The sequence below is a fragment of the Harpia harpyja genome, chromosome 10 (assembly GCF_026419915.1).
Source record: "Harpia harpyja isolate bHarHar1 chromosome 10, bHarHar1 primary haplotype, whole genome shotgun sequence".
Taxonomy (NCBI): domain Eukaryota; kingdom Metazoa; phylum Chordata; class Aves; order Accipitriformes; family Accipitridae; genus Harpia; species Harpia harpyja.
In genome coordinates this window covers 31310621-31335085 of record NC_068949.1, presented here as the reverse complement: position 1 = coordinate 31335085, position 24465 = coordinate 31310621, and the positions used below count along the sequence as shown (strand labels likewise).

The 24465-nt window shown below is 40.2% G+C and overlaps 1 protein-coding gene across 10 annotated transcripts in view; it reads left to right on the top strand.

Moving 5' to 3' along the window:
• Positions 1-24465, top strand: part of BTRC (beta-transducin repeat containing E3 ubiquitin protein ligase) — a 124818-nt gene that overhangs the window by 50591 nt on the left and 49762 nt on the right. For 8 of the 10 annotated variants that reach the window (XM_052798405.1, XM_052798403.1, XM_052798402.1 and 5 more), the window contains one exon: positions 11654-11743. The exons of the other annotated variants lie outside the window; for them this stretch is intronic. In XM_052798405.1, coding sequence (XP_052654365.1) covers positions 11654-11743 — 90 coding nt within the window. The remainder of the gene's footprint in view (positions 1-11653; positions 11744-24465) is intronic. 10 annotated transcript variants of the gene reach the window in all.

Sequence of the window (24465 nt, the reverse complement as noted above, 5' to 3'; positions counted from 1 at the left end):
GCATTCAGCAACAAACAAAGAGAGCTAGAGAAAGAGGGCAAAGTCACCAGGTCCCTACTGCATATCCCCAGGACAGCCAACAAGGTGCCTGGCACACCAGAAAAACTGTTTTTTTCATCTTAAGAGTTATCTTATTGATGGCAAGCCTTCAGGTTCAACAGGAAAAGGTTCAGTAAGAGATATCTGCAGAAGTATTCTTAGTGTCCAGGTAAAGCTGTCTTTCACAAAGGCCTACAGTTCATCATAACCAACGTGCCTAGATATCAAGAATACACCTAAAACCCCACTTGTACCATCCAAATATTTCATATTGGAAGTAATTCACATGAACATTGTTTATGACAAAGATGGTTAGCTATGTTTCAGGATGTTGTTGAGATGTTGTATCAGCCTCCGTCTTTGTGTCCAGTTTCTACAGTGACAAATGCAGGACAAAATCCTTGGGTCTTCAGATTGCTATCTGGGGCCTTTTGTGTTGGGAACAGTGTTTGTGGATAAGTTCAAGCTGTAGTCTTAAAGCAAGTGTCCTCTTGTCTAGATCATAGGAGGTGTTTGACTGTGGTATTTTACCTGTGGTAGAAGGAATTTTTGGTTCTTTACATTGGCATAAATGGAAGCTGCCAGAGCATTTTGGAAGCTTGGATTGTTCCACTACTCTATTAGTGATGGACAAGAAGCAGTGGGAAGTTTTCCAACTCTAGGTGCAGAAATGAGACACACATGCAGCCATGTGCCCAGGTACTCATCAATGAGTAGAGTGATACTTACTGGAAAGATCTGCATCTCCAACAGGAAGGTATGCGGAGTGGCTACCCTGTCTTACATCTATCCATACTTTGTAAAACCAAAAAGATCTGACCTGCAAATGCTGTCAAAGCAGTAATACACAAAAAGTGCCGAATTCAGTGCTAGTACCTTAGTGGAAAGATGCTAACTTGGTAATTATTGAGTGTGCAGTTTTGTATTTTCTGTCCCTCCCTTAAGACACCACTGTTAAAATTTCATTATTAGGGAACATGGACCTACATGCACAGAAGAATTGAACGTGTGTATGTGGGTAGAGGAGAAGTCTGTTTACTTAAATGGTCTTTCCAGTGGAAGTGTCCACAGATTTAGTACTTTTTGATTAGTTTTAGAAAATTAGTGAGGTGCATCAGACCACTTCAGGGGAAGTATGATGTCTTGACATGTTCAGCTGCTGACAAGTTTAAGTAAAGTTGCATTACCTTTTCTTGCCTTGTTTGCTGTGCTGGTACAGAGCCTTAGCCATAAATGTTTTATCAGGTGGGTTTGTGGAACAGACATACCAGAAGGTGGAGGTAATAAGAAGGTGTAATGGTTACTTAAGCATCTGAAGTTGTAAGCAGGGGCTGAAGACCCCCATTGCTCAGTGCTATGGACCTCTTACTAGGAGGAATAAATTCATAGAATCATAGAGTCATTTAGGTTGGAAAAGACCTTTAAGATCATTGAATCCAACCGTTAACCTAACACTGCCAAGTCCACCACTAAACCATGTCTCTAAGCACCACATCTACACGTCTTTTAAATACCTCCAGGGATGGTGACTCTACCACTTCCCTGGGCAGCTTTTTCCAATGCTTGATAACCCTTTCAGTGAAGAAATTTTTCCTAATATCCAATCTAAACCTCCCCTGGTGCAACTTGAGGCTGTTTTCTCTTGTCCTATCACTTGTCACTTGGGAGAAGAGACCAACTCCCACCTTGCTACAACCTCCTTTCAGGTAGCTGTAGAGAGCGATAAGGTCTCCCCTCAGCCTCCTTTCCTCCAGGCTAAACAACCCCAGTTCCCTCAGCTGCTCCTCATAGAACTTGTTCTCTAGACCCTTAACCAGCTTTGTTGGTTTTCTTTGGACATGCTCCAACACCTCAATGTCTTTCTTGTAGTGAGTTCTTCTGTTCATTAAAATGGTTCTTGGAAAAGGTTGTCTTCAGAAGTCTTAACAAGTGGAGCTGTTTCCTTGGCGTTCTGGAAGTGGGAGGCACAGCCGCTCTTAGGTGCATGAGGGGCAGCAAGGCAGAAGAGACATGGAGATTAGCACTGGGAAAGGAAACAGAAAAGGCAATGAACTTGACACTGTTAGCTGGAAGAGTGAAGAGGTCTAAGCTATGACAGATTTTGAAGTAAGGATGCAAATGTCCAGTTCTTGTTGAATGCTTGATCAGACAAAATAAAATTTTGAAGGGGTAAACTGAAAATCATAGTATGAAAACAGACTTCAGAAAAAACAATGACAAGTGGCAAAAGTTTTTGGCAACTTTATTTAAGCTAACAAACGAATTTTCACACTGCAAAGTTATAAATTAATTTTAATAGGCTGATCCAGATGGTCCATTTGGAAAATGGATAGCTTGATCTGTTGAAAATTAAACTAAATTTATCTCTCTCATACTTCAAACTGAAGTAAGCGTGAGAAGAGTGCCCATTAAGTCCAGCTCATACAGATGGACCGGCAGGTCACACATGGGACTAATCTGATTCATTTTAAAAATAAATGCATGAGTTATTGAATCAGGTTCCTGTTTCAAGCTCTGCATGTGAGCGTGTGTGTGTGTGTGTGCCGCCCTTTCAAAGGGACTCGCAAATGCTTCAGTGCCTTTTTAACCTGTGTGTTTCCATTTTAATTCAACTTCCTTGCCAAAAAACATAATTAGTTTTCAGTGCCTATCATTTAGCGTTAAACCCAAACGCTAGATTGATTAGGTCAGGCATTTGTTATTTTAAGGGCTATGTCTCCATTCTTCATTTATGAAGAACATGAGCTCAATAGTCTTGGGGAGAGAGATGGCCTTTAGAAATGGGGAAGGGGAAGCTCTCTGGGGGCCCCTCCAGCCTTTTAGCTTCTGGGTGTCTTTAACAGAGCCATGAATGCAGATTTGTAAATTTATTGCAGTGCCATCTGGTTTTTTTGCAGGAACCGTATTATTGTTGGCTCGTATCTGTCTATTGTGGTGGTCACTCCCCGGGAGCTTGCCCTCATAGTCCTAAGGAAAGTGATGAATAGTGGGGGTCAACATGAATAGGTCACAGGGCAGCTGTCCGGGGCTGCCCTGAACTTGATTACCCCACTGGTTTTTAAAGAAGACGGGCACAATGCAGGTTGTTTAAAACCCTTCCTCCCTTCTCTTCAGTGCAGCAATAATGAAGTGCCTTTTGCTGCTGCGGTTTGTCTGTGGGCGAAGGTGCCTTGTGGGGAAATGCTGGCAGCAGCAAGGCTGCTGCACCGTACCTCCTGCAAACCTCATATTGGACTCTGCTGTCTTTCTGTAAGCTTCCAGATGGAAGTCCGGGGGAAAAAATCCCTGTCTGTTACCCCATTCAAACAGGCCCCTTAGCATTTTCAAGAATTTTTCCTCTTACCGTTTTGGCACAGAATATTACCTCAATTCACTCTTACAGATTTGAGATAATTTTGTAGAATTACATGTAGCACCTAAAACATTCTCTAGGCGCTATTTCAAAGTTAAAATAGGCACAGTCTGATCTTAAGAGTTTAAAGCTGATGCTGAAGCAAACCATAAGAAGCAGAAAGTGGTTAAAGAAGGTAGAGCAAAGACAAAAAAGTAGCAACCGTCAACTGTTTACTTCCAGCTGGTAGCCTCATACTGCTGCTTGGGGCTCCTCTCCAGGCATATTTCTCCTCTCTGAAAGTATTTCTGCAAAGTTGAAGCCCTCTTTTTGACTGGTGAGGAAGGTTACACAGTGGGGAGAGAGTGAGGGTCCATTCTTCAGCTCTCTCCCTCCTTTCCTCCCTCCCTCCCTCCCTCTGGGGAAGATGCTGCAGTTCAAATTTGCCTTCTGTTGGAGAGCTGGCCAAGGCAGGACATACCTGGTCTATAAAGTTCTCTTGGTTACCTCATCTTTTATGCTATTAATGCTTGCTCGTAAGGAGTTGCTGGTTGAAAAGCCTCCTGAAATTTCTAGAAGTACATCCTTTGGCTGACTTTTAAGATTATTCTTTCTGTTTAATTTTTTTTCTTTATTCTCAAACAACAAGAAAAAAAATAATTTCCATTCCTCAGTGACACTTAATGCATGTTAAAAAAACTAGCTAAGGCGGGTTGTGCCGGAGTCTAAGTTACAATGGGAATGCCGCCTTGTGGCGGAAAGGCCACTGGGCTCTTTCAGCATTAGTGCTAATAGGAATCTGTCACCCCACCACATTGCCGCATTCCTCTGTAATTGAGTAAATTGCAAGTGTTGTCTGCTCCCCCTGCCCTTTGTGTCTATGTCCACTTACCATCCGAAGAACGTGGGCAGTGATAAATAAAGCGCTGAACAGGGCTCTCAACTCTTTGAAAGCAGCATGTTGCCAGCCCCTTAGTTATATTTCTTTAAGTGTTTATGTTTTTCTGTATTCTTTCTCTTGTGTGGCTGGAACCCTGGGGATCCAAAGCCATGAGAGAGGCCAAGAAGCTAACAAAGTAGCTGTCCCCTTGTTAGCTTGTTCCTTTCTTCTTTAAAAAACAAGATGAAAACCATCTGGCTCAGGGCCTTACATTTTCCTCCCCCATGCACCTCTATAGATGAAGAGTTTCACCTGCAGTGAGGGTTTACATTGATTAGGGAGGGAGCAGTAATTCAAGCCTCCATCCACTTCAGTGGTACTTTGCAGTCTTTAAAGGTGCTGACCCATTGAGTTAAACTGTCAAGGGAGGATAAAAAAGGAGCTTCATCCCGGGAGGTAACAGCTGCCAGGTTTTCAACACCTTGCACACTGCTGGAAAAATGTCACAAATTGTCAATGGAAAGAAAAATCACTTGGCTGCCATCTTCCCTTAATGATGTGCCTTATAAAATGAAAGATTTAAGGGTTTAAAAATCAGCAAGTAGCTGTCAGGAAAAAAAAAATCCTGAGGGATCCTGAACAATAGGCCCAACAAGATGTATCCCAAAAGACTGTGAATAATGCATCCAAGTTGGAATAACCGGATCTGATGGGAATGACCACGGCTATCTTTGCACAGTGGGACAAGAGGGAAGTGAAAGCAGCAGCAGCACAGAAGTCTAACGTTACCATGCCTGTATTTAAAAAAAAAAAAAAAAAAAAAGTCTGATTCATAAGCCAGTGAACTGAGAGAAGACATACTGTATTTCTACTCTTTTGAGGACAATTTGTTTTCAAGCAGCTACCAGATGGCTAAATACCACAACACTTCCTTTTTCTTTTTTTTTTCTTCTTTTCTTTAACAAGAGATCTAGTTCTCCTTGCTCTTTGTTTTTGTTTGTTTTAATGCTTTTACATTGCTGAACAACCCCGTGGTGTTCGGGCATTGTGGCATACTCTTTTTTTGTTCCCCCCCCCCCCCCGCCCCGTGCATTGATGGATGAGGAAAAAAGATCTTCAGCTTTAATGTAATTTCAGATAACAGCCAGATTGGTGTAAGGCTTTTTGTTTGTATTGTCTTGAGGTTTTTTGTTTTAGGGGCCTTTTTTTTTTTTTTTTTTTCCTGTTTGTTTTAGGTAAGTCATTTTAATTGTACTGAGTAATTAGAAGGTACACACAGCCAAGGGAGCTTTGTTATGGTAATTGCTCAAGAAAACCCACTCCCCAACTACCATTGCCATGTGTTGAGACACGTCTTCCCTCTAGTGGCAATATTAAGGACTCTGGCTTTCACAGTCGGCAAGGTGTAATTGCAATATGACAAACTGTGCTTTAGGGAAAATCCTGTAAATTATCTAGTTTTTTGTTTGGCTAGTCTTTATTTCGTCTTACGACCTTCCGTGGAGACTACCCTTCCCAAGGCTGGGCTAGGGATAACAAAAATTTCATCTTAAGAAAATAATTGTGGTGAATCCTGGGTAATGTCTTACAGCCTGACTTAATTCTAGTCTTCTTTTTAATTACCTGTTCATAAAAACGTTTTTAAATTTGTTGAGATTACTTAATTCTGTCAGAAGAAGCACCTCATTTGAAATAAATAAATAAATTGCATTTATTTTAAATAGTCCATGTGAAAGACCTTTAAAGGGTAATTAATGCAAGTCTCCTAAGACTCTAAGTAAGATGAAAGCGATCTTTCCAAATCTGCTGGAGTGATTTGTTTATATAACTTCCCACTTCTGCTGAATTCTTCTGAGTCTAATAACTTTTTTTCTAACTGTTTGGCAATTTGTGCTTAGCTACAAAAGCCCTTGTTCAAAAAGAACAGTTTAATAATCTTTTCCCTGAAAATGACTTGAAGAGAGGGTATGGGTTTTGTCTTTTTGCTGTGTTTTTATTAGTGTTATCTTTCTCTGATAAATCATGTAATTATTAACTATTGGGGGGGGAAATCTTATTGAACTCCTGGGTTGCAGCTTCTATTAAAAAGTGGAGTTTTGCTCAGGGACTGGGGATTCTCGGAATAAATGGCTGAAGAAATGGATTTCAGTTGGCAGAAAAGCTGCACGCGTGCGTGTACACACACACACACACAGAGTTCTGCCTGGGGTTCGAGGCTTCAGGCCTTCTGTTTGTCCAGAGCTATGCGGACAAGAGTAGAAATGTTTATGTGTTTGTGTCAAAGAGCAGGATCATACTTTCTTTAAAAAGAAAAATGTAACCAAAGACACTTATGGAATGAGATCAGATACAGCTCTATCTTTAGTGAACCATAGTCTAGTGTCTCTGTGGCATTTTAAGCGTTTGGCTGAGAGTGAATACAGCTTTGTGGTTTCCCTGCTTCTGACATGATTTGGTGCTCCCATATATTTGTAGGGTTTTTTTTTTTTTTTTCATTAGAGCTTGTTTTGCTATAGGGCTGCTTAACACTCTTCTCAAACGGCTTTTGCAAGGTTAAAGGAATGCAGCTTGGTAACAAGTTTGTGTCATTTTAAATATATACCTCCCAGTAAATAAGGAGGAGCCTTGCAATCAATCCCTTTTAGTGTGTTATATGTTTCACCTGACAACTAAACCCTCTATTGATTAACCATTACTTTGTTAGATAATCTCGTGTCATTGAAGCCACTGTAAAAATTAAACTCTTTAAAATGTTTTACCCTAGCAGCAGTGTGAAAATTGAAAACTTGTTCAGAATTACAGCCAGCTTCCACAAAGAGAGTAGTTTTCAACAAACTGGTTTATGTTTGCATGCTTTATATGCAATATAAAAACATATTAAAGCACTCCAACGCAAAGCTGTCTGCCTGTGGTGTTGAACCAGGCTACCATTTCACACTGCTTTTCCTTGGTGAAGAAACCTCTTATCTTGACGAAAGGTGAGGAGAAACTTGAACAGTTTTGGTGCAAATTAGATGAGATTCGCAAAAGGGTTGAGCTTTAAAGGTGAGCTTGAGAAATTTGCTTTTCTGAGGCTTCGTTCTGGTTTTGATTTTCTTGGTTTTCTTCCAGGTTAGTCAAGTGTTCCCACAGGCATCGGAACAAATGAAAGGAGCTACTCTGATGTTGCAGTGTAGCATGAGACACCATCAAATGTTTCACCTAAAATGTAGGGCTCTGCATTATTACCTGATGATAGGACATTAATTCTGCTTTCAGTTAGGTCTATTCACTAGTAACTGTTAGTGTACAAACACAAATATGACAATATCAGATGAAATCAAATCTCCATGTCCAGCAGTAATCTTGTGTCTCACAGTAGCCAGTAACTGCTGCCTACAGAGAAACAATATAAGGCAACCATATAGTACTACCTTCACAATATATTCTCCCAGCTTCTTACGACTTGACTTCATGAGCCAAATGCAGCTTCTTTGCAACATTATCAACACCTTTCCATCAAGACCTATTAAGTAGAGTGACATTACCTCTTTTTCCCCCTGGACTTTAAGGGAGAACTAGGCTTTCTCCTGAGTTTTTGCTTTAAACTTTTTTAAACATATTGTAGAACATGCACATGAATCTTCTTTACCCTTTTTATTCATCCCACAAGGCTAATAATGCATTCTTCTGTGAGAATGTGAAAATAAGAACAGAAGAACTTTGTAACTTTGCAAACATAGTAATGGCTGTCAAACTGAAGATCACTGTATGTTTTATTCTCAAATCTGCATCCTGATGGGTTGAATCCATTATACATACTCCTGTGAATTTTCTTTTTTTCCCCACTACTTCTATTGAGAAAGAGCTGCCAAAGGACTAAATGGTCATCTGGTAATTTGGCACTTACATAGATCTTTACGTAATAAAATTACTGTGTAAAAGTTGATTCTCACAGTAAAAGCATGTTGTTCTCTCCTTTCTGTGGCTGAAAAGGTTGGGAAGGAGGAATTTAAGTATTGTTGGCATGTTGTCAAAGGGCGGAGAGGTATTGATAGCATGGGAAGACCCAGAGTTGGCTCATCCAGTGCTGACTCCAGCACTGTCAGTGCAAGATGCTGTTGAATGAGAGCAAACGGCTCTGGCTGCTCTGTTCCCCTCCTGCTCCTGCAGCATCTACCACTGTACTAGGGATGTCCGGGGGATATCTCTGCCGAGTCCTCTATGGACCTGCTGTCCAGGAGTTCGTTTAATCACTTTTTCCACTTGCTGATGTTGTTTCTCTCCACAGTGTCCTGGGCAGCAAGCACCAGAAGTTCACTGCCTGCTGTGTGAAGAAGTGTTTCATTTTATCTGCTTTAAATTTATACTATTCTAGTTCCATCAAGTGTCACTAGTCCTGGTATCGTGGGATTTGATGAACAAGTTACGCCGGAAGTTCAGTTGGTGCTGTTCACGCTGAGGTGTACTGTGCAGATGAAAGTAATAAAAATTAAGCAGTACATTGGAATAATTATTTGTATCTACATTCTGACATGCACACAACTTTTGAATAGTGCCATAGTGAGCTTCCTTCCTTCTCAGAAAGTTCTAGGGTTTTCACATTTAGCATATAGTCTTTCACATTGTGTATTTGGATTGTCTACTCTTACTCATTGGTAAATGTGAGAGAAAGCCTGTTTAAGCCTGGCTTTTAAAAAGCTGGCTTGCTACCAAGGTTTGTGCGTACTTGTCTTGGGAGGAAGAAGACCGACAAGATCTGAGTTTGGTTCCTGGTTCAGTCCATGGAGCCACAGGCTTCCATGTTGCTTTCAGTAAATGTTTTATGTGGCTGAGCTTTTCATCTGCAAAGTGGAGTTAGTAGTAGCTTTCTTTGAGTCAGGGCTCCCCATAAAATTTACAGTATGCAGCAAATAAGTTGTGCAGAAATACTGCTACTGGAATTTTAGGAATTAAATTGGAAATGAAAGAAATCACAGATTTATGATAAATGGGTTAAATTACAAATGTAAATACTGAACAAAGAAACTTATCAACTCTTAATGGTTTTTCACCTTTATAATGTGATTGAATTTAACTAACACAATGTTTATAAAATGAAGTTTGCATGGTATTGTCTGAATGCCAGTGCAAAGCAGATGGTGTCAACTTTCTGTCCACCAGTTGGGCCGCTACATCTAAACCACAATTTATAGTAGTTTATGCCATTCTGATCTTTCTTCTGAGGAGAAGGTTCTGTGCATACCAGAGTGATGGTTTTATGATGTTGGCAAATATTTGCAAGAGGCTAAGTTGAGTCCATGAGACTTCTGTTTGCTTGTGGCCTAATCCCGGTTTGAATCTGAACCTCCCCTGCTGAAAGATGCACTCTGTTCATCTTCACGGCACTTTGAAAGGATTCGTGTGTTTGAATTTTTCAGTTTCTCCTTCTGGATCCAGAGTCAGAAATTGCTAGCTGGCTGCTAGTCACAGCAGATATCAATGTTATGACTTGTAAGGAGATCTGCTGGAGCCAGGATATTCTACATTCCTGTCTGTCACTGGTTGTTTTCTGCTTGGAGAGCTCACTGAGAAAACATGAACTGCTAAAGCAATGGAGAAGATAGGGCTTCTGTACTCCTTTTTGTTTCTGTTTCATGGTGAACTTTAAAGGGGGTGTGTAAGGAAGTAAGGTGGAAAGGACTGTGATTTCCTGAATTTCCCCAAGAGTGTCTGTACTGTGCTGGACCAGTACGGATCCACGCGAGCCAGTACACTGATTTCCCATGGTGGGCAGTAAGGAGTGTTTAATGAGGATCATAAGAACTTAGGTGAATAATGTTATAAACTGATTGTGAACACTCAGTTCCCATCAGTTGGTGCTTACCATCCCCCTGAGCTGGAGACTGTTAGGAGCACTGGGTTTGTGGACATCATCTCTTATCGCTCAGCATATCCCCTTTTTAATCTCTTTGCATTCTTGCCTCTGATGTCCTTTGCAATATGTTCCTCTGCTGGTTTGTGTGTTGCTACTGACTACGTCTTGTGCAATCAGGCCTGTGGCAGAAGGGCAAAAAGGGGAGATCATTTGTTGGTGCTTGGTGCTGAGGGAATCTGGCTCTGGTGACGTAGCTTTGGAGCAGAGGGAGAGGTTTAGGAGGCCCTAGCACGCCAGTGTTGCCTGCAGGTTTTGTAACCTGTGGCAGGTTTGGGCTTGAATTAGTTTCAAATGAAACAAATAGAAATCCGTAGCAAGCCCTGAAAGAAGGATCTTCAGAGATTGCCAGCTAATATTACAGGGAGAGAACTGACAGACAGTTCACTACAAATCTTTGTGCGTCCTCCCCTTAAGGCAATCTTAAAAATATCATGAATGTTAGTATGTTTTACTTAGTGCTTTTGGAAATGTCTTTGTAGCAAGTTTAATTTCATTCTCTTTCAACATGCTTCTTGGGTTTTCCCCACACAACTATCTGAGGTAGCAACATCTTCTCTGTGGTCCACTTACTACTCTTGCATCAAAGCAAGTTTTGTGCTTGCTTTTGGGCTGCCACTTTTACTTGGGAGCAGTTTTCTGTAAATGGTGACAGGCATTGGGGTGTTAATCCAGTACTAGAGCTCTTAGGTGCTGCTATACTCTTACTCCTACTAGCAAATGTGAGCTTAGTCAAGTAGTAATTAAAAAGGTGTTCAAAGTGTGTGTGTGTGTGTGTGTAGCCTCCATTAGAAAATCCTGAGTTCTTCAGGCATCTTAGTTTAAATAGCCAAATCAACCAAAGTATAATTTTAGGCACAGTTCATAAGTACTGTTCATATGCTGTCCTTAAAAAAGGGAGGGACTATGAGTGATGTGTTCTGCAAAGACTCCCAAGTCTGCAGCCCCAGCTGAGGGGGTCCCCTGGGCAGGACAGTGTATGAGTTAAAGAAAAAAGACATTCTACTTTAAAAGAAAAAGCTTTCCAAAATTGGGAAGGTTAAATACAACAGGTGAGATGCCTGCATTTGCTCCTTTCTGATTATAACGTTTGTACTGTCCCCATGTATTTTTACCTGAAAAAGACAGGCGACATTTATTAACATTTGCCATACACTGTGATAACTAGTGCGTAGAAATCACCTTGCTTTAGTTGTTCGGTTATGCAGCATTTTGTGAAAGACCGAATGACTGAGGTCAGATTTTTTTTTCCTTTTTCAAAGGAAAAGAGGAGAAAAGTCTTTTTTTTTTTCTTCGTATCTCAGAACTATAAAATTGTACATAGCTTCTCAGAGGACATGCATGCCCTGAACATAGGCTTTTGCTGTAAACTAGTTTATTTTGGTTCGAAATGTTTATACCTTAGGAAAAAGGAAATATAGTAGAGTTGTTGTGGGTTCCTGTGCCAAAAATGTGGTGCCTGAAAGAAAATCGTGTTCTTCTATTGATAACCATTTTAATCTTTCTGCAGACCTACAACAGCTGTGCCAGACTGTGCTTAAACCAGGAAACAGTATGTCTAGGAAGCACTGCTATGAAGACTGAAAATTGTGTGGCCAAAGTAAGTAAGAGAACAGCTTTGGTTTTGAGGGGTTTTTAGCAGATTGTTCATTGTTAATCAAAGAAAAGTTCGTGTTAAAAATTACAGTTAGAAAAAAATATTTAAACAGAAAGCAATATTTTGGGTAGGCTTTTCTGTCCTTCAGTGTAGAGATTTCAGACTTGCTGTTTTTCTCTGTTGGAAAGGATTATTTGAGTCCTGAGCTATCTAGGATTGAAGGGTTCATTCTGCTATACAAGTAATAGGCTTTTCCAGTGGGATGACCTATGCCTGCCATGTAATTAGCTGTGGCAACTTCAAATGATAAATGTCCAGATACATGCTAAAAATACTGCATGAGAGCTCTTTGTATCATGGTTCCCTTTCTTCGCTACCAGAGAGGGGGTGCAAAAAGAAAGACCTTCCTATTAAAATACAGTGAATGCTGTATTTAAGGGAAAGCGAGGAGGGAGATGTGGCGGTTAGAATGGTAAGAAGATATATATATTTGCCTGTCAGAGAAAAGTCCTTCCTTGAATGTGATTGGAAAAGATGAGGTGCCATTAGCCACCCTCTTTTCTTAAAATTCAATGTAACTAGAGTAAAACAACTTACATGTAGGGCTGTTTGTGAATGGAAAACATTTGAACCGTGACGCAATATGTAAAGAAAGGCTGTGCGAAGGTTGCGTTTAGCCTTGTGTAAGCTTCGTATTTCCACTGAAAGGAAGTTTAGAATGGACATGCAGGACAGATCAGTGCACACAGCCATCTGTTACCGAAACCAGCTGGCATTTTGTTGCTCCTCTGTCACCACAAACCTGACCACTCGAAAGCCTGTTTTCTCTTTCGGTTATTTATTCCTTGATCTTCTTGAAGTCCTTTTTTTTCATACTTGAATGGTTGTTAAAGGTGCCTTGTCCCTTCGGGGCCACTTTTGTATTGACCTTTAAGATAATTTCCCAGCTAAATCTTTGCTGGGATTTTGCTGGTGAAATTTGGATGTCCCATTACTTTTGATTCCTGTCAGGGAATTGGCCATCATAAAAGTTTGTCATGGTGCTTGTAGGTGGCTTAGCACTCATAAACTGTGCTTGACAGGCCAGGTTACCTTCCACTGGAGAAGCGCTTCCGAGAGAAGCTACCAATCTTCGTACAAAGTACTAATATTTAATACCAACACCTCCATTCTTAACTCAAGATGACTGGTATTGCACACTGCTTCCTAAGGTGCTTTATGATACAAAGTAGGGTGAAACTCTTTAAGCAAGGTGCCAGAGCAGTGCTGACTGAATTATATCGTCATACAGCATCATTCTGATGCCATGAAGCAGCTCACAGCAAGCTAACTAGAGTAAACCCATTCAACCGCATCTTTATAGCTTTATAGCATCTTGTTTGACCTGATCATCTTACTAAGGAGCAAGGATGTGCAAGAACTACAGCGAATTTAAGTGATGCCTCTTGTAAATGAAATGACATACCTTTAACATCCTAATGCCCCAAATAATAAACTCCTAAAATTATGTTTTCAGTGGGATCATGGTAAGATGTGTGGGTAGGGCTCAAGGCAGGAACAGCAAGACTTGTTTCATGTTATTGAGGGTGAATTTAAACCATCACCCTGGAGATGAAAAAGCATATATTTTTAGGTATTCTGTCTCTGTATGCTGTAGGACAATATATATGTACATATGCTGTAGGACAATCTGCTGTCACACACACACATACATATATATGAAAAAACATATATATACATGTAAAAAACATAAGGACTTTTCTGGGGATATAATTTCTCTAGTACTAGCTTGCCTGGCTCTTGTACTACTTTGCTTTGCTTTCCCAGCTACAAACCAAAATGAAATAGGTTCTAAGAAAACTTCTCTTTCAAATTCCAGAAGTGTTGAAGCATTTATAAATCCAGTTAGCTAAATGCAGATGGCTTAGTGATGGCATAAGCAAATGGCACAACTGTTAAATGTTCCCTAGGTGAAGGGCTTAAGTGGGATTTAAGGAGTTCAGAGGACTTCTAGCCTTATGCACATGGCGAGTTTTATCCTCCATGATTGATGTGTCTTACAGCCTTGGACTTTAAAATGTTTTGTGAAGAGGATGAGTACTGGAAAGTATAACTGCGGGTTCTTTATCTGCAGCACTTTTCCAAAAGTTTTGTAGGGTTTTCAATTTTTTTTTTTAAACTGGCAGTGAAAGACAAAAAAGATTACTTTGGAAATCATGATTTGCCTTTTCTGATTCTGCAGTGTAGTATCAGCCCTAACTGGGAGGCAGAGTCAACATTATCACAGGCTTGTCAGATGTGTCAGTCAGTCTACAAGACGCGATAGTTTTTCTGAAAACAGAATTTCTGATTCTGCACTTACTTGCAAAAAAGAAAATTGTGCTCTGCTAAGACTGTATTAATGCTATTTACTGATTGTGTGCTTGATGTTTCTAAAGTTTATTCAAAGAATGAAATGCAATTTCCCTTGAGGCCACACACATCAATATTGACATATCTTTTTTTCAAGATTGAAGCACTGTCCATCCATCAAGCTCTCTTGTGAATGTGCTTCTGTACAGGACATCCAGATGTAAATTACCAACTTAACAACTGGCATTCTTTCTAAAACAGAGGGAAAAGAAGTATATTATAAACAGATATACATTTTCAAGTATGGAAAGTAGCATAGGGCTGCTGTCTTTTTGACCACTCAAGGAAGTCTGTGTTTGTTAGGAAACCTTGTCTGCCCAGTTTTCTATACGATGTCATGCTGCCTGTGTAGCCACGTGCTCAGGGGCTTTTGCAAACGTATGGATTTTATAGTTTTATTCAGACATTTAAAAATTAAACTAGAGTATCATGTTCTGATGAATCTTTGTATATTCTTAGCCCTGCTTTTCTGGTATTTGTCCTCTGAAACTCTGTTTTTGAGACTTGGGCATATTTGGGTAGAAGCAAATAAGGAGCAGTAGAATTTTTTTCAAGTGTGCGCATGTTTTGACTGAAGAGGTTGGATTTTAAATTAAAAATTATATATTGTGATGCACAGATATCACCTCTGTGATCTGTAACATCAATTCTCTTCTGTCCTCAAGTGTTTTTCTGTTAATCTTTTGGCATCTTTTTGTCCATTGGCTTTGAGCGATCAACAAGTCTGATGTATATTTAACCTAATGTCTTTAAAAAGGAAATGCAATCTCTAATTGTTTTTATATATGTGTGTACACACACACACATATATATAAACTCCTCCTGTTTGTCTCTTTAGAAACCGAAAAATGCCTGTGAGAGGATTTCTTTTTATGATACTACTGGTGTGCAACCACAAGTGGACAACTTTCTCAGGAATTGGTGCTAGGTGCTTAAATAAGGTAGAAATGTAGCATGAACCTGAGCTGCAAGGACAGGGTGTTTGGGTTTAATGAGGCTTATTGAAATCTGGCCAAATGAGCATCTGTTCCTATTGTTTGTTCCATATTTTGTAAGCCAGTATCTTCAGGCCAGATAATGGTGTTGGTGTGTGCTTCATCCTCAATTAGAGAGGGGCACAGTTAAAAATCCCCTGGCATTTGGTATGTCACTAGGATTCTTGTGATGCTCCTGGGTGTGCAAACAAGTTTCTCTTCTGTTCTGCACCCGGGACGACTTACTTTCTGTGGTGACGTTCACACTTTGTATTTGCTCTGCGATAAGTGATGCTCTGGTGTGTCTCCAGTTACCTTGGCTGAGTCTTTGCTTGGATGGATTATATATATCCCTGTTTGCAAACAGAGGTCTTATCTTTTCACCCTTTCATAATGTGGGCTGTATTAGCTTTAAGTTTTGCTGTTCGCTCGGAGTCCATTAGATTTTGCGTTTCCCTGGATCATGGAAATACCCTTTTGATTCAAAGTGCTCTTTTCTTTCCCAGCAAGAGACTGGTCTACAACTGATTTCACAGAGTTCTACAGTCAATACCCATTTCCTGCATTCATTAGATAGGTCTTTACTGTTTATTAACTCCTGCAGCCAGTTCCAGTTTGTCTCTATCTGCTATATAAAGAACTATTCTCAGTTTCATTTTGCACATTGAATTCTTTCCTACGTGTGCCAGAGATAGATACCCTACGGCGTACCTGCCAGAGACAGCACAAAGACACCTTCTAAATGGCATACAGCATCCCCAGGTTTCTACTGAGTTCTGAACTCAGCAGCAGCTGGGAGAGGGTCTCTGCCTGTATCTTTATCTAAGTGAAATTGGAGGAAGAAAAATACGGTCACGCACACCACCCTTGAAAAATTAGACTTCTGTTTCAGGCCACTCCTTGCTACCCACATGTGATAACTGGTCCTGCTTTTTAAGGTCACAGCAAACCAAGGGACTTCTTGGGGTCTTTTAAGCATGTTGTGTCTTACAGGGAATCTTTGATTGCTGTTCATCATACTTTTAAATGTGCATGCAGCAGTGGTTACAGGATTGAACTAGAAATTCAGAAAGGGTTTATACCCTTTGTTTTTAGCACTGTGATTTTATTCTCTGTGGCCATGATGGCTTTTCTTGCTCCTCATCAAAAAGGGAATCAATAATACTCTCCGTGCAGAAATGTTGTGAAATTTAACTGTATGATGCTTTTTTGACTCTTGGATGAAAAGTCCTGCTTAAGCATGTAGTGATGTTCTGCCTGCTAGGCAAGCTGTTTGTAGCGTACAGGAGGACAGAGCTCTGTTCTGCTCAATTCTGGAAACACAGAACAGGGCTTGGCACTTCAAGTACACTATGTGAAATTTTCTTTCAAAGATGCATAGTGTTATTTAGCTATAGCTACACATTTTACATTCGAGGATGATTCAGCTAAAGCAAGGAGTGGTGGAAGTAGCTGGTAATTGAAATCTGCCTGCCTTTGTCAGTTCTTTCTGCATCGCTACTTCCGAATTTTTAGAATAAAAATAGTCTGCACAATAATAACATTGAGCTCAGAATTTTTATATGAATTCAAAGGAGAAACCACAAGTACTCTTTAATAAGCAAACATTTAGGGTTCCAGGCTCAGTGTTCCAGTTGGCAGTAGGACAAATTGATCTAAAGAGTGTCCCTCTTGTACTCTCAAGTCCCTTTATGTCACAGATTGATGGCTTCTCTTTCCTGAGAGTGTCCCTGCATTTACTTTGCATGAACAACACAACCAACTCAGAGTTCTGCTGTGATACACCGAGTCGGTATATCTTCAGATAATGCATAGTTTTCCAGTGCTTTTGAAGACTTTCCAGTCCTTGAGATGAAATTAGAGCAATTTAATCATGAACAAATATTACTTGACTAGCTACATTGTTTCCTGATATTCTTTCCACTGTTTTAAGGAGAAAGTATTTTCTTCCATACCTTAATTTTTAGTATTAAGCTTCTGTGTAATGATGCAGAGGGGCTGTCCATGGACATGCTTCCAGCTCCAAACCCCTCAGTAGCAGTGTGTCCCCTTTTGTAGCTTGGATATACCTTTCTCTGGGATGACAGTTTTTGAGGCTGTTGCAAACTGGATAAACACTGCCTCAGCCACTGGCTAATAGAGATTTAAGCATGTCATTTTATCCTTCTGTTGTAGGTATCCTCTCTGTAAAAAGAGGGTTGTGTGAATGGCAGGTGTTGCAGGGACATTGCTGGGATTGCTTAATGTTCAAAAGGTGCTTTGAAACTGTGAATTCTCAGTATTTAGACAACACAAGTAGAAGGCAGCATCGGAGGTTTAGCTAAAAGCTTTGACCTAATAATGATCTTCCTTTCTTAGTAGTATGTCTACTTTTATCTTAATGGAGGGTTTCACATTTTTAAATTTTTTTTTTAAGGTCAAGACAGTTTTTATGCTTTAGCTTCCCCTCAGTCTAATAACTGCTTCGCAAATGACTGAGAAAGAAATGTGATATTCCTGCCCCCCCCCCCCCCCCCACCATACACATTCTCCAGATTTTGATAGACTTGTTTTATTTATTTCCAAAATTATATCCGCAGGAAACAAGCTGTTTAAATTCAGATTATGCTGAAGCAAAATGGTCCTGGTATGAGAAGCAACGTGCTGTTTTATGAGCGCAGAGTCCCTTTTCTCATAACTGATTGATAGTAAATATTTTCCTGAAGAATTATTGCCAACCATGAACAGTGCAACTGTTTCACTTTTTTTTTTTCGTGCTACTTGCTGTACCAGCCATTGTCTGTAATTAAGATCTACAATTCACAATGCAGACGTTTGCACTTCCTCTGGGTCTGAGCTATTTATAAGGCATTTCAGCTGTTCAGAGTTTCTTTTGAGTGCTAAACTACATGTAAACAGGCTTCTTTAGTCTTCAGTTACACAAACACTGTGGAGTGGTTGTAGTTTCTGCTTCTCTTACCACCCAAAATGACTTTGCATGTCAATGAAGCCATGAATTAAAAAAGAATTACACTTGAGTTTTTTTAAATGCAAAAGAGACTTCGAAGAAATAGTAGTATAATAGTTAACTCATAAATTGCTTTATAGCTGAGGGTGTCTAAGTGTGTTCTGGAGATCAGTTCTCAAAGCTCTGCAGTAAGGATGGTCAGTCAGGTAATATGCAAAATCTTGATATGAAGAATCATTTCCAAAGTTCAGTCAACTCGATGGAGATGTTTCTACTTTTTGGAGCCCTGGATTTGGAATATCAAGAAAGCAAATTGAGTTACCTGTGAAGTTGAGTTCAGTAAATACTGGAAGGGCTCCCACACAGATCTTAGAAACTCCTTCTCAGGTTTGACTGGTTCTAAGGAAAAACTTTGTCGTGGTGATGACAGTCAACTGGAACAGGTTGCTTGCAGAGGTTCTGCAGCCTCCATCCTTCGAGGTTTTCAGGACCAGGCTAGATGAAGCCCTGAGCTACCTGGTCTGACCTCATAGCGCACCCTGCTTTGAGCAGGAGGTTGGGCTGGAGAACACCTGAGGTCCCTTCTGAACTGAATCATCCTGGGGTCCTCTCAGTATACAGGCAGTGAAGATGTAATAGAAATCTTCTAAAATTTAGAACTTGACCTGGCATCCTTAATCAAAATTCCCCTGCAAGTGTATTCTGTGTAGTGTCACATGCTGTAGTTCCACCCCAAGTGTTTGCTGGTTTGGTGATTGATACTCTGCATAAAGAATTACAGCCTGGATGTCTTCATTCAAGTCCTGTCACATTAAACTTGTAAGGAGTGTTCACCAGGGTAAGAGTTATGAAACGAACTGGTCTTGCACTTACAAAGTACTTTAGGATCTTTTGTGCTGGAAATGTGAAACAGTTTGGAATCCAAATCATTGGTAGCTTTAGTGGTGAATGGTGGCAAACCTGATGAGAAGCATCGCTTCTTAAGTAGTCACCTGCAGTGGCAGCACCCTCAGATGGTAGAGAATACAAATACCATTAACATGACATTAACTAGATATGTTTTCAGTATTTTTCAAATGCAAGAACTGAAAAAGTTGTTTGAAATACATGTCCAATTCCTGTGTTAGCTTGTGGTGTGAAATGCTGGAATAATCATTTCATAGTGTAGCCCACTGCAGGGAAGCCATTGGTGTGGCCAAATGTCACATTTCAGAAGGCAGAGTTCTGAGTTTAGCCTTGCAAGAGAGCCTTTAAAAATGAGCCCATTTTTGTAGACCCATGGGGGTTAACGTGGGGTAGGCTCCAACGTCTTTGCTGTTAGGAGCGGACAGGGGAGGGCAACTAATGTGAAGCAAGTTCATCGTCAGGCGTGTACTGCAGCATTGCCCACTGATGCATGCCGGATCACCCGCACGCAGAGATCACATGGCTCCTCCAAAAGTCAAACGATCAATTCGCCTCGTTTTGGCTCTGTACTTAATGCACAAACAGTGCGATCTGCAGGGCTGTAATTGCATTGTTAGGGCCAAGGAACAAGCCTGTGCCTTTTCAGCAGACAGCTGGCAGGGAAAGAGGCATGTTGTTAGGAAAGAGAGAGGCAAGGCAAATAAAATTACTGCTAACGCTCAGAGATCGGCAGGAGTCCTACTTGCCTAATCTTACCGGTGGGAGCAAGCGGCTGTTGTAATCCAATTATAGCAGCATAAGCAATTTGTTAGACACTCCGCATAATGTAACAATTTCCCAATAAACTCTGACTTGTAATAACGTCGGCAAGAGCCCACATAAATCTGCCCGAATGGTGGGGGCTGGAGTGTTCGGCTGGGGGCTTGTAATTTGTGCCATCAGCACGTTTTGTGGAGTGTGGTGTGGTGCAGTCTTTCAGTGCAGGAATTTTAAGGAGAAAAGCATGGCACGCCCCTCCAAGAGAAAACCATTAGCAAGGGTCAAAAGAGATACCAAACAAAGCTGGGAGGTGGCTTTTCTAGGAGGGAGGAAAAATCAACCCCCAAATGCAAGGCTGTAGCTGATGAGGATTTAAAAATATTAAAAAGCAGTAATGTAGCATTTTAAATTACAGCAGTGGGAGGAGGGAGAACTAGAATTACATCTGTTTTGGAGGGGGAGGGAGGAGAATACCCTTCCTTATATTTAAGCTGTTTAAATATTAAAAAAAAGCTCAAGTATTGGAAGGGATGCTCTGTGCTTATAAGACAGAGAAGCCACGGATCCTGTCCCAAGCAATTCATAATCTACAAAGGGAAAAATTAAACCTTTTCTGGTATCCAGTTACTCTCCCGTTGTCTTTCTTGCAGCTCCTAGCTGGCTTCATGCATATTGGCACAGCATCTTGATGATGTGTCTGAGAGATAAAACGTAGGTCTAGAACCATTCACTTTGAGCGTACCCCAGTGAATTTAACTTTTTTGGCACAATGATGAATGTCCCCTCTGGTTCATGCAGATCTACACAAAGAACTAATCTAATTTAGATATTATTTAAAAGTAAAATCAGTCTGCTGCGCGCTGCCTGTCACTCTTGGAGCACATTGCGAGTTACAGCATCATAGACACCAGTTTAAGGTTTATGTTTAGCAAGATTTAAGATATCATATTTCTGTTAATCCTTCTATTTAGCATTTCCCTTTGCTAAGATGCAGATAGGCAGCAGGCAAAATAATGTAGGTCCCTTTATATACAGCATAGAGACTGTCAGAGGTCCAGGATTTTCAATGTAGTTCTTACCACTGTTGCGGTGTAAAAATGCCTGACTTCATACTGCTAACAATACTTTATTCATTTCTTAGCTATGGGATTCTGTGAAGCTTCAGTGTGGAGTGACATTTCTGCTCTGACTCATTCCCAAGTTGTGGCAGCACAATGCCTTTTCGTAGGGGAAAAAATAGTTCCCAGCTGTACAAAACAGTTTCCCTTGTCATTTGGAGCTCCTGCTCTCAGTCCCTGTGTTTTGATGCTGGGCTATGCAGGCTCCTTTGCTTAGCAAAAAAACCCAAACCCAAACCTAAATTGTTGACCTTGTACATACAGCTCACACAATCATGCCCGTACTGTGTTTGCCTTTATGGTAGTACCATATTTTGTGTGGTTTGGGGGTGTATTTATATATTCACCTGTCATATTAGTACTGAGATGATTTTTATTTAAACTGTAAAATAGTAGCTGAGATGTGCAGGCAGGCTGCCATGCAGATAATGCTGCATATTTTGCCCTTCTTTATGTGGAAGTCAAGCCTCCATTGTTCTTAATCTTCGTTGTCTGCCAGCGTATCAAGATAACAGGCTGAGACAGTGACAGTTTCCAAAAGTATCCTAATAAATATTTTCTTTCAACATAAATTGCCTTAAAAAGTGTGTTTAAAGAGGGCAGGTATTATCTTAGTTTACCGAAGCTGCATCAATAAACTGCAGTGCTTCTAATAAAGCCACTCAGTGTCTGGGTTTAACTAATGGCTGATTTTCACGGCTTTGACAGTGAGCTGTGTGCGTTATTTTCTCCTGATATTGTAAAAATAATGAGAGCAAATTAGAACAATCAGTTTACCCAGATAGCTGCTGATTGGAGGTGATGGGCAATATGGCAGCGGGTAATCCATCTTCGGGCTCCTGTCACATTAACTTCAGCAGTGTGGAAAAGATCAGGCGGAGCGAGCGGGAATCCTGCCCAATCAGAAAGCTGAAATTAATGAGAAGAGCATTGTTCTGTGATCAACCTTTTAATTAGCAAGAGTGGAGATGGAGGGAGTGATGAAGCTGGCAGCACAGCTGCACAATGCTGGGCATGTTTTCGGTGAGGGGGAGGAAAAACATGGGTTTTAAATTACCCCTTCTGTGCTCCCTGTACACCGGCAGTGTGTCTTCATTCTAAACCCCTTAAAAGATCTTAATAAACAGCCGCATCCAGGTTAATATTGCAAACGTGGCTGTTACTAATGAGTAGTTTTGAAGTAGGTCCTTTCGGGGGTCATTTAGGAAAATGTTGATCACTGTTTACAAAAAAAAGAGAGAGCGAGAGAGGCAGGGTTTGGTGTTGGATTTAAAGTTTCACTGCATCAAGGAAAGAAGAGGGAGACGGATAAAATTAGAGTAAGGGACTGCCTGTTTTATTACTCTCCTCCTTATTTAGTATATGTTTGAAATAAGATTCCTCGGCATATATTTGAAATGAGACTCCTCAGTTAAAAATACTACGCATGCCATGTGGCTTTCAGCAGCAAAAAAAGAGGGGAGATCAAATACTGCGTTGATTTCTTAATGCTCTTTTTTGTTGTTTTTTTTGTTGATGGGGTTTTTTTTGCACCAATATTTTTCAGTTTATTCACTTACCAACAAGAAATTATAATTTGAAAGATTTGGCTGCTGTAATTGTTAAGATTGACTTGAACTTTTTTTTTTTTTTCTTCTTAGTGGTTTGATAAAATTGCAATTTTCTCAAGTACGTTCTAAAAATAGATGCTGGAATTAATGGCTGTCAGACCTGAATACCATTCTTAGGAAAATTGGTGTTTTTGTAAAGGGAAAAAAAATAATGTGGGGAAAAGAGTGATATTAGGGGGCAATTTCTGTGAAGGAAAATAAGAAATATTACAAAATAGTGTTAATGTTTGCAGTGCAGGGGGATCCAGCTACTTCTGATTAACATGGTTCCTGTTCTTCGTTCCTTGCTCTCTGCATTGTGTTTTTCACGCATTTCTTTTTTCCTTCCTCATAATTCCCAAAGAAGTTGTAACAGTTGAAGAGTGAGGCTCCATCATTCTGCGCACGGTGTCCATGCTGCTTTTCTTTCATTTTTCTGATCAGGACACAGGCTGTCTTCACTTCTAGGTATCCCACTTTCTGATACGGAAAAGCAAGTAAAATCTTATCAGTTTGCAAGAGAAGCCAAAAATCAGCACACTGCGCCCAGCAAACTGTACAGGCTGTTTGTGTGGCTCCGCTGTAAGCTCACACCCACCCATCAACTTTGCATTGCTTACTTTTAGGTAGGTAGCAGCAGACAGATGTGTTAGAAAGGAAAGCCTGTGTGGGTGAGGTTGTTTTCTTTGGTTTTTAGTTCTAGGCAGATCTCACCATCTTTGCTTTTTGTAGTATTTTGAACTTTCTTACGTTGTAACAGTGATGTAACTTCTTCCCTCACCCTTCTTTAAAAATGCGGGGGCTTTGTATGAGTTCGGTGATATCCACATAGTTTTTATAGCTTGAAAGACATTGCATCTCTGCAAAAAAGTTAACCTGATAAATCAGACCTTTTGTGCTACCTAAACCAGTTGTATTTCTAATATAATAATGAGTGGGTCTAGTAGTTCTGTCTGTAAAGGTTGTCTAATATTTTCTTTTATAAGAAACGGTTTCAATTTTTATAACTTTGCTACTATTTAACACTTTGAAGTAAAATTTTATTTCTGCCTTAGTCTGATTCCCCTCCACTCCCTGCAGCCTGAGGCAGAAATAAAGTTTGGTGTGTAGGATGAACAGTATTCACTTAGCGAACAGCTGTTCAATATTTTATTTTATTTGCGTTGTTTGTTCTGTGCCCCGGGCTGTATTTATTGCACGCTTTTCAAGCCCTGGTCAGAATATGGAAATACAGACTTCCTCCTGGGGGTTTCCTCTGTAGTTTGAATGCTTCACAAACCTTAATTAATCTTTCCAGTGTTTCTTGGGGTGAGGGCTGGACTCACAGCATCCATTTTTTTGCAGAGAAGTTCAAAAGTTACTTTTACACCTGAAATCTAGGGAGGAAATAGTTTATTTACAGTAAGCAACAAGGCCTCACAGGAGGAATATTAGATAAGGAATTATGGCTCCAGATCTTGAGACATCTTTTGTCTTTGTCATATTCTGCTTTTCCGTCTCAGTTCTTCCATCTGTAAAGGGGATAATGCTGCTTAACATTTCCTTATTAGACATTTGAAGATCTGGAAACATGGTATCAGTTGAAGCATGTTTTGTACTTAAGTGTTATTTTTGTTTATATATACCTAATGTTGATTTGGGCTCTGTTCCTCTGGCACCTTCTCCCTCCCCAGGTCTGTCTGTGTTTTTAAAAGGTTGTGTTAGACATGCATCTTGGGGAAAGATGCACTTGTCAATGGTTGCATTCAAATTTGCAATCAAATATGATCCTTATGGGAGGCAAGGGGAAAGTCTAAGAAAAAGTGGACACTTTCTAAGCCAAACATTTTTGTTGTTGTTGCATAAAACACCAAAAGCTCTCAAAGCCTTTTGTTCTCCTTTAATAAAACACAAACCCCAGTAAATTATTCCACAGATGCTTAAATCAGTTTCAGTTCCCAAAGAGATTCCCTTGTGGGCTGAAACCAAATGGTAAATATTTGCCCAAAAGTAATCTTACAGCAGGAGAATAACAGGAAAG